The 10,965-nt window shown below is 36.7% G+C and overlaps 1 protein-coding gene across 1 annotated transcript; it reads left to right on the top strand.

Annotated features, from left to right (window-relative positions):
* The first annotated feature begins 218 nt into the window (after window positions 1-218).
* Window positions 219-8,650, top strand: LOC129300222 (zinc finger protein BRUTUS-like). Its single transcript, XM_054938769.1, has 14 exons — window positions 219-682; window positions 1,573-1,782; window positions 2,248-2,442; window positions 2,523-2,881; window positions 3,334-3,559; window positions 3,795-3,963; window positions 4,040-5,266; window positions 5,396-5,567; window positions 5,645-5,866; window positions 5,943-6,080; window positions 6,450-6,684; window positions 6,782-6,841; window positions 7,419-7,490; window positions 8,141-8,650. Exons 1-14 carry the CDS (start codon window positions 401-403, stop codon window positions 8,240-8,242), a joined length of 3,669 nt encoding a protein of 1,222 aa, XP_054794744.1. The 5' UTR covers window positions 219-400; the 3' UTR covers window positions 8,243-8,650.
* The last annotated feature ends 2,315 nt before the right edge of the window (window positions 8,651-10,965 follow it).

Raw genomic sequence — 10,965 nt, 5'->3', positions numbered from 1 at the left:
GAGAAGGGTAGAAATAATTTATAAAAAAAAGTGTGAGAATAACCATGGTGAGTAATTAGGTAGGATCAGAAAATCCGTCTCGAGTGAAGAGTTCTAATGGCATTTGGCATTTCTCGGAAGCAGAAGGTGAAAATTAGTTCACGTGGAGGAGTGGAGCCACGTGAGCCAACTATATAATGTTCGCCCTCTTTTATCGACCACACGACAGCGAAGCCACTCATTCGTGCTTTTCTCGACGCTCTTCTGTCCTCACAGCTGCAGAAAGCTCACAGTAAAGTTGGAGAGCAGAAAAGCTCAAAGAAGAGAGAGATTGGAGAATACTTGCAGAGACGCCGAAACAGTTTCAACGAAATCTCGGAAAATTTTGGAGGTTTTTGGACGCCTGAAATTTCAGGCGATAATGGCGATGCCAGACGGAGCTCTGGCTATAATAAATGGCACTGTGAACGCAGTTGATTCTTCACCTTCCAAGACTTGCCTAAAGAACTCGCCCCTCAAATCGCCGATTCTGATATTCTCTTTCTTTCATAAAGCTATTCGCTCTGAGCTCGATAGCCTCCATCGAGCCGCCTTGGATTTTGCCACTAACCAGCAAGCTGCAGCATCTGATATCAAACCCTTGTTCGACCGCTGTCACTTTCTTCGTACCGTCTATAAGCATCATTGTAATGCGGAGGATGAGGTGCGTTGGTTAGTGGAGTTGATGGGATTCTTCTTTTTCTTTCTTTTTTTTTTCTTTTTCAAGACTGAGACTGGTGCCTTTGGTAAAAAAATATTGAGTTATCCACCATTGAATGATCGATATTTACTTTTTTGTTGTTTTAAAAAAAAAATACAGCACTAAGGATTCTTCTTCTTCATCCTCTGCTTTTTAAACCGTCTTAGCCATCAAATTGGACCGTTGATAACTTGCCTGTATCTTGCGTGTTGCGATATCATGGTTACTACAATGCCACTGTAAACAATATAGACTCATAGTGTGGATCGAAAGTCAGCTTTCTGAGAGAGTCTGGTAGATTGCTTCTCTGTTTCATTTAAATCTTATCTTATGTGAAACACTCCAAATATTTTTATGGTTCCTATGAGTAATGTTAGTAGGACCTATCCTCTCCTTGATGCGTTTTTCATTTATCTGCCTGTACGTGTTAAAGTAGTTTGCAGTAACATCGTGTTAATGGGAGGCCATAATATTTTTGAATTGAACAACCAAAAAGGAAAGACCTGAATACTCTATGATATTAATTTCAGTGTTAGCATTTTGAATGCAGCTCAATTTTAAAGGAAAAGAAGCAGACAAAAAATGATAAGGATGCTATGGAGAGTCTTTAATTGGATATCAGATGAGTGCAAGTTTGAACGCTTAAAATGAAGTTTAACTTCGACTCACGTGCTATGTACTTGAGGAAAAACCGTCATTTTGATGTGATCGCTGATACTTCAGATCCTAATTGCAGCTACAAATTCACATTACATTATTACGTCATGACTTGCTAAAATCTGGCACTCTTCAATTTTGAGTATAATTACATATGATTCATCCAATTTTCTATCATGTCTACTTTGAATTCACAGGTCATATTTCCTGCATTAGATATACGTGTGAAGAATGTTGCGCGCACATATTTCTTGGAGCATGAGGGAGAGGGTCTTCTATTTGATCAATTGTTCAAGCTGCTAAATTCTAATTTGCTAGAGTATGAGGGCTACCGTAGAGAATTAGCTTCTTGTACTGGTGCCCTTCGAACATCAATTAGCCAGCATATGTTTAAGGAAGAGGAGCAGGTAAATATATGATGATTCTAGTGGCATCGTTCATTCCTTGTTTTACCAGATTTTCAGTGTTAGTGGGTAAATTTGAATATTCTATTCAACTTTCAAGGATATTCTTTGCATAATGTCTTGAATTGACCTTTTCCTGTCTCCTGCCTTCATTTAAGTGTTTTGTTTTGCCTGAATATAACCAAACACATAGTAAAGTTTAAACAATTGAAGAATCTTCAGTAGACGCAGTTCTTTTCTTTTGACGACCTTTTTGGCTTCAGCAGTTGAATAGAGATATTTTAGTTACAAACTAACCCATGTAAATTTTCTCTATGCACGAAAAATCGAATTGATGCTGTTATGGAAAGTATGCCTTTCCAGATATGATATATGTGGATATCCTTTAATATTTATGGTATATATTAGTGTAGAGTTTTTGATACCAACTTCTACAAAAATCCAATATCAAGTCATTGCTTTGGGCAGGTCTTCCCCTTGGTTATTGAGAACTTTTCATTTAAAGAGCAGGCATCACTGGTGTGGCAATTTCTTTGCAGCTTGCCAGTTAAAATGATGGCAGAATTTCTTCCCTGGCTTGCCTTGTATGTATCATCTGATGAACATCAGGATATGCTTAAGTGCTTGTGCTCAATAATCCCTGAAGAGAAGCTTCTTCAACAGGTAATTGTTATTTGATTAAACGCTGTTGCATAATGATCAAATCAGAATAGTGTTTCAGCTTGAATTTTCTGATTGTCAAGGTTGTTTTTGGATGGGTGGAAGGGGTAAAGATTAAATGTAGAAGCTGCACAAATGATGCCAAGGCTCGTTGTGATAATGTTGGGACGTATGACTTAATCAGTTGTTCTGAAAAGGTGTATTGTGGTTGTGAACCTTCCGAAAGTGGAAAAAGGAAATGGACGGAGCTAAGCATTGACGATACCAGTTCTTCTTCATCATGCCCTATAGATGAAATATTACTTTGGCATAAGGCTATAAAACAAGAGATGATTGATTTAACTGAGGCTGTTAGGAAGATACAACGTTCTGGAAAATTTTCTGATTTGTCTGCATTTAATGGGAGGTTGCAGTTTATTACTGAAGTCTGCATCTTTCATAGGTGTGATCTTTATCCTCTTTATTATAATTTCTGTTGTGAGAAGGTTCATGGTCTGGCGGCCTTTTGAATTGCATTAAATGATGTTTCAGACTGTATACAAAGAGTGTGACTGTGTGAGTCACAGGAAATAATTTCCTGCTTATTTATTGAAGTCATAGAGAAGTCATACCCCTAACCCGTCCCTATTACATGGTTTGGATTATTCAGTATGGAAATAATGTGACCTTCAGGGTTTCTTTGCCCTCCCTAGCTCACTTTGGTGAAGTTCCCATCTTCTAAAGAAAGTCCAGTCTAACAATGAGGCTCTTGTAACAAAAGGGGAAAAAAGATCGAAAAGACAAAAAAAAAAAAGCAGTGAGAGAGAGAGAGAGAATGATGAACACCAATATGATATCATATATCCTTTTTTTCATTGGACATAATATGTGAGGTTCTCATTTTTTTGGCTGCAGCATTGCTGAGGACAAAGTTATATTCCCTGCTATAGATGCAGAGGTTTCTTTTCTCGATGAGCATGCCGATGAGGAACTTCAGTTTGACAAGCTTAGATCCCTGATGGAAGGAATTCAGAATGCTGAAGTCAACTCATCATCTACTGAAGATTACATGAAGTTGAGGTCTCACACTGAACAAATAAAGGACACCATACTGAAGCACTTTGACAATGAGGAAGCTCAGGTGAACTCATCTCTGTTTTAACTTTTAAAAGTGACCAAGAATTCTGCCTGCTATTGGAATGGGGTCTAAATCAACCAAACCTTTTCCGCGCTTTGATGTCTTTCTGTCTAAAGACCCAGGATGCTTTCACTAGAACTTTATTTATGTGATTCAGTGCAGCATCAAGACATTAGCATTGTGATTGGGCATATCTTGCTGTCATTATGATCTCTCTAACAACATCTCATATTGATAGGTTCTACCACTTGCACGAAAACATTTTACCCCCCAAAGACAACGAGAATTACTTTATGAAAGTTTGCGCTTAATGCCTTTGAAATTGATTGAATCTGTAATCCCGTGGCTCGTTGGATTTCTTAGTGAAGATGAAGCAAAGTTATTTCTACTGAATATGTATATGGCAGGTGTAGTGTTTCCCCTCCTCAAATAATGTGTTCAAGTTTCCCTTCTGTTTCTAACTTTAATTTTTATCTGATGCAGCCCCTACAACAGATTATGCATTAATAACACTGTTTTCTGGTTGGGCATGCAAAAGAAAATCCAGAAACAATAGTTCCTTCTCAAGTAAAACAGGTTTGTGTTCTGCCAGGAAACTATCGGAGATAGAGAATACTAGCCCATCATTCTGCATATGTGCACCTTCGTTCAGTCCCGAGACAAAATACTCATCCATTCAACAAGACAATGTATATGGAAGTAGCGGACCAGTCAAATGTGGAAAGCCAAAACTGGGGGATGGGAATGGTGTTTCTTCCTGCACTGGACTTAGAGAATCTTTTAACTTACCTGATAATCAGACTTGCTGTGTCCCTGGATTAGGGGTAAATGCAAGTCATCTGGGAGCATCTTCATTAGTCTCTACAAAATCTCTGCGATCCTTATCTGATTGCTCTGTGCCTTCACTTAACTCTAGTCTGTTTGTCTGGGAAACAGATGTTGGTTCTTCTGACAATGGGTTCAAAACACGCCCTATTGATAACATATTTAAATTTCATAAAGCCATATGTAAAGACTTGGAGTATATAGATGTTGAATCTGGAAAACTGTTTGATTGTGATGAAAATTTCCTGAGGAAGTTCACTGGTAGATTTCGCTTATTGTGGGGTTTGTACAGAGCTCATAGCAATGCAGAGGATGATATAGTATTTCCGGCATTAGAATCAAAAGAAAATCTTCACAATGTGAGTCATTCCTACACTTTGGACCATCAGCAGGAAGAGAAATTATTTGTTGATATTTCATCTGGACTGTCAGAGCTTAGTCACTTACATGAATCCTTGAATAATAAGAATTCATCTGATCATTTTACCAGCTTCTGCGCTGATTATTCTGATTGCTCTGATGCCATACAGAAGTACAATGAGTTAGTTACAAAGATTCAGGGCATGTGCAAATCCATTAGAGTAACGCTAGATCAACATATCTTCCGTGAGGAACTTGAACTATGGCCGCTATTTGACGTGCATTTCTCTGTAGAAGAACAGGATAAAATTGTTGGTTGTATAATTGGTACTACTGGGGCAGAGGTTCTTCAATCAATGCTGCCATGGGTAACTTCTGCTCTCACACAAGAGGAGCAAAACAAAATGATGGACACATGGAAGCAGGCTACAAAAAACACCATGTTCAATGAGTGGCTTAATGAATGGTGGGAAGGACCTGCTTCATTTTCAAACACAACTACACCCAGTGACCATGTTTCACTAGGTTAGCTGCTATTTCCAGTATTTGTGATCTCTTCAGCGAATCCCCTGTTGTATTTTTTTCAAGATCAAACTTAAAATGTTATGATATGTTTGGATACTTTCTAATGTACTCGACTTTTTAATAATTTAGGTGCTGACGCCTTTGGAAATTTGGATCATAGCTTTCAAGCTTTCAGGCCCGGGTGGAAAGATATATTCAGGATGAACCAGAATGAACTAGAATCAGAAATTAGAAAAGTTTCTCAAGATTCAACTCTTGATCCAAGAAGGAAATCCTATCTTATTCAAAATCTATTGACTAGGTCTGTTTCTTCTTTAATGTTTTATAAACCTCCAAGTTCCATTTCGTTGTTTTTAATCTATTATTTGGCTTCCTTAGTCGCTGGATAGCTTCTCAGCAGAAGTCATCTAAAGCAACAGCAGATGAATTTGGAAATGGAGAAGATGTACTTGAAAGATTACCTTCCTATCATGATCCAGAGAAAAAAATCTTTGGTTGTGAGCATTACAGAAGAAATTGTAAACTTCTTGCTGCTTGCTGTGGAAAGCTATTCTCCTGCAGGTTCTGCCATGACAAAGTCAGTGACCATTCCATGGATAGGTAATTTTCTGCATGTAAAATTTCTTTTTGACCTAATCTTTTACCATATATAAACTATATAGTAATGTGCTTGTAGGAAGGCTACAGCTGAGATGATGTGCATGCGCTGCCTGCAATTACAGCCAATTGGACCAGTTTGTGCAACATCTTCTTGTGGTGGTCTGTCAATGGCAAAGTACTACTGTAGTATTTGCAAGTTTTTTGATGACGAAAGGTATATGATTTTATAATACCTTTCTCTCTTCTCTCCTCTTAAAATGTTCAGTGATAGAACCCAGTAACCTTAAAAGTGAGATGATTGATTTACCTCTGAAACCATTTTCATAGAACAACTTCATCATGTTGCTTGTTTCTATGTTTTGTATATGTCAAGCTTGTTGCAAATTCTGTGGTTTTATGATTTACAGGTCTCATGTAAATTACAGAACCTTGAACTGAAGATAGTAAAATTTGTTCTTTTTGTTAAATTGGATTAAAGTCCTATATTCATCCTGAATTCTCTCATAATTTCAGAACTGAGTTCAATTCTTTATTGATGGTCTTGAATCATTTGTGATACTGATAAAAATAATGATTTTTACAGGACAGTTTACCATTGCCCTTTCTGCAATATATGCCGTCTGGGGAAAGGACTTGGTGTTGATTCTTTCCATTGCATGCAGTGTAATTGTTGCTTGTCAATGAAATTAGTTGATCACAAGTGCCAGGAAAAAAGCTTAGAAACAAACTGCCCTATCTGCTGTGATTTTTTGTTCACATCTAGTACATCTGTCAGAGCTCTTCCTTGTGGACATTTCATGCATTCCACTTGCTTTCAGGTCATTATCCTCTTTTGCTTCTTTTCTTTTCAGATTGTAGAATGCAATTTTGTGTATAGACATGATAAATTCTGCAGTTGTTCCCCCCTCTTTGCAGGCATATACTTGTAGTCACTACACCTGTCCAATTTGTCGTAAATCTTTGGGAGATATGGCGGTATGAGATACACCATCTTTTATATAAAACTTCATAATGCAATTATATATGTCGTTATTTTTTGCGGCATCGATATAATATGGTAATCCCTTCCCCTTCACATCCCATTAAAATTTTTTATTCAATCATTCTTATCTGTCCATGTTGCTGACATTTTAACCATGAGCATCAGAATCATTTGGATGATAGCAATTCCTTGATGAGAATTTCACTTGATGGATGTTCTGTATTGTGTAGACAACAATCACATTACACTCTACAATCTACATGGGATGTTTACTCAACTAAGCAGAGTTGTACAAGGATTGCAAAATTGTATTAACAGAAACCATAAGTAAAAACATGATGTTAAAATGTATTTAATCTGACAGGAAACCTTTAAGAGACAATTATTATTCATCAGAAAATACGTACTTTTTCCTCATTATGTATTTATGTTTGAATTTTAACTTGAAAGCAAGATGCCGAATATGAAGCATGTTTTCACCTTCCTGCAACCTTTTGAGGAAGATTTTGTTCATTGTCTCTCAACAAAAGTGACTTTTAAACTTTGTTTTGCTTCATTGATCATTTGTAGGTTTATTTTGGCATGCTTGATGCTCTGTTGGCTTCTGAGGAACTCCCTGAGGAATATCGGAATCGTCATCAGGTAAGATATATCAAAACTAATGTCAGTCCCAAAGAACCACGTAAGCTACCTTAACCTTTCAAAGGCTACACTAGCTATTTTTTTATTGAAAAATTACAATCAACCCAGCTTAAGATTACGAGCCGTTACCATCAACTGTCAAGGTTTTTATATTTTCTTGCCGGATTGTGAGCATGTGGGTTAAATTTAATTCTAAGTCATATCCTTCTTAGAAAGAGTGTTTAGATTCCCAAACTATGTTCTCATGGTAGTTTTCACAGCCAGGCAGCCAGCCATTATAAGGTAGACTTTTATTTTTTGGTCGAACATTATAAGGTAGACAACCATGGTACTTTTGGCATTTGAACATGTTTTCCAAAGATACGAGAAATTTAGCGGAAGAGCTGAAATCTGGCCTTGGTGAATAATCCTATTTATAGTTTTGTTAGAAAATATCTCTAGCACCCTTGTAAAGATTATTGAAAACTTTGTTTGTTAGTTAGTTAATGATCGTATAAATCAGAAGATACTAATTAATACCTTTAAATCAAAATCAAACGTGTCCAAGTCAGATGAAGTGCGAGAAAGAGAGAAATGTAGAGGATCAATTTATTGGTTCCGTTTAAGGATGGATGGAAATCAATTTGGTAGATCTGATCTTGTTTTGCCAGGATATACTATGTAATGATTGCGATAAGAAGGGGAGTGCACCATTCCATTGGCTGTACCATAAGTGTGGGTTATGCGGGTCTTACAATACAAGGGTGATTTAAGGTTGGCTCAAGCAATCATCTGCTCTACCTCTAGGTCATTATGGCTCAGGAGAACTCTGCCACAAGTTGACTCTCCGTGTGTTCATGGCTCTTCAATCGGAACGGAAAGGGAAAAGATTGCTCTGTAGCATTTTTTATCTAATCGTCCCACGTTTTTTAAGGATGGTTACACGGTAAGTGGCGATCACCCCGTTCTCTGATTGCTTAAATTCTCCTTTATATCAGTTCAACAGATGCCAAGTGCCATCCATCCTCCGTTGGAACTGATAGCGCATTTGGTATCGTTTCTCTCATTCTTTCCATTGCCTGATGCCAAAAAAATATATATAAAAATAATTTTGTAGTATAGTTTTTCATACGATGTATCCAACATCTGGTTCAATGGTGGTTGTCTTTCTTTGCTTTTAATTTAATGTCATCCAATAGTATGCTTCCTCATAAAATAGGAATTCAGAGTTACGAAGGCATTATATATGGAGTGAAATAAATCACGTGCAGGACAATAGAGAAAGTTTTGCACCGATTGAATTCTTGTGCTTTAGATAGATTATCTTCCGTTTTGATCGAGCAACAAATTCTTCCTGATATGTTAACTGTACGACATCGAAACTGGAACTACTTAGATTAAAGTTAAGTATCTTAAGCTTCATGAAAAACTTTGGCCTCATCACTCAGGTCTCTGGAAATCCTTAATTTCGTTGAAACAGTTTATCAAAAAATATAAAGAAATACGTTGTAAGATCATCCACCTCTGGAAAATGTCAATCAATTGCAAAACAAACAGGTCGCGTTCACGACAATCAAGTGATTTAACCCAACTTGCAAACTACCTCTTCACTGCACCCCTGCATTTCCGATGACTGCTTTATGATATTAACGTACTTATTTTTCTGCCTTATATCAACAAACTTTGATTTGCATGGTATTTAAACCCGGACCGGACCGGCCGGTCAGACCGGTTAACCGTTTAACCGGTCTGACCGGCCGGTCCGGTTGAAAAAGTAAATCAGAAGCACAGTAACCCAGTGTAACTCGGTTAACTCGAGATTAACTCGAAAAAAACCGGCCAACCCGCTGGGTTAATCGGGTCACCGGGTTGCAGGAAACAAAATTAAAATGAAAAAAACCAGCCATCAGAAGAAAGAGACGAAGAATATGGATGAATAGAAGATGAGGGATGAAGAAGAAGGAAGGGAAAAAAAGAAAAGAAAAGATGAGAAGATTCAGGGAAAAAAATGATGAAGAAAGAAATAGTAAAAAAATCGTATACCAAAGCCGTTCAACCTCTCCCATCTGTGATTTCCGCTGCAATATATTTTTAAGGAGGATGAAAGTTTCACAGCGCACACCATGGTATTGAAACCCGGACCGGACCGGCTGGGTCAACCCGGAAACCGGTGACCCGGTCCCTTGTCCGGTCTGAGTTTACTCCTAAACCGGTGACGAAATAAACCGGTGTAACCCGGTCAACCCGGGTTCAACCCGGTATAACCCGGTTAACCCGGTGGGTTGACTGGGTTAACCGGGTTATTTTTTTGAAATTTTTTTTTCATTTTTTATTTTTTAAAGTACTGAATTTAGAAATAAGATAACAAAAAAAAGTAAAACTAAAGTCAAAAAATAAAAAATTAGAGATAGAGCACGCTAAATCCAATTCAGATTTTCAGACAGCATTTATTTCGGCCTTTCATCTGTGTCTCTCCTCTCTCACCCTAACCTAATCAGTGTCTCTTTTCTAGCTTAGTCTCCGTCTCTTCTTCAGGCTCCAGCTCTATCTCCATCTCTTCTCCAGCTCTATCTCTGTCTTTGCTATCTTCATCTCTTCTCTAGCTTAGTCTCTAACTCTTCGTCTTTTTTCTAGCTCAATCTCCGTCTCTTCTCCAACTCTATTTCCATCTATTCTCTAGACTTTTGAGATTGAAGAGTTGTAAGTGTAATGAATCATGATAGATATTTAAAATATTATATTTTATTACTGTTAGACTTTTGAGTGGTTGAATTTAGTTGAATATTTTTATAATTAATGTCTTTTTATTTAAATTGTATTATTTTAATCATGACCGGTTTGCCACCGGTTCAACCCCCGACTCAACCCTAATTGAACCACTAACCTGTGGCCCAATGCCATAACCGGTTCAATGACCGGTCCAGTTTTACGTACCTTGGCGCACACAGACGACGGAGGAAAAAGATGGGGAGAAGAGAAGTTTTAGGCTTCATTTAATTTTTTTTTTAAAAAGTGCCTGCACCATTTGCATTGATGTAATGATTGAACAGAACCAAGCCTACACTATTTACTGACTCCTAATCTCATTGCGTCACGCTTCCTCCACTTTTCTTGGGACTTGGTGCTTTTAAAATTTTAATATCAATAATTATTAATTTAATTACGTAAAATAAAAAACATTTAAAATATATTATTATTATTATCCCTATTTTTGAATATAACTTGGTGACCGCAACTTTTTCTACCATTTGATATATATATATATATATATTTAAATATTTAATCTTTATATTTTCATTTTATTATAATTTTTTAAATGATGTTAAGTAAAATATAAAAATTACTTTTAAATTCTGGTTATACATTTTATACATTTCATCTTATAAAATGTTTTATTTTTTAAAAAATAGTATTTTTAATTTATATAATATTTTGATGATTGATATCTTTTTTATTTAAATATTTTTTATAGTCAAATAAAAATATTTTTGTATAA

This window comes from Prosopis cineraria, unplaced genomic scaffold (genome assembly GCF_029017545.1).
Source record: "Prosopis cineraria cultivar Desert tree isolate PC_DT_omini unplaced genomic scaffold, ASM2901754v1 PC1488, whole genome shotgun sequence".
In the NCBI taxonomy this organism is placed as follows: domain Eukaryota; kingdom Viridiplantae; phylum Streptophyta; class Magnoliopsida; order Fabales; family Fabaceae; genus Prosopis; species Prosopis cineraria.
The sequence above is the reverse complement of the archived record's forward strand: the minus strand, read 5'-3'. Positions and strand labels throughout refer to the sequence as shown.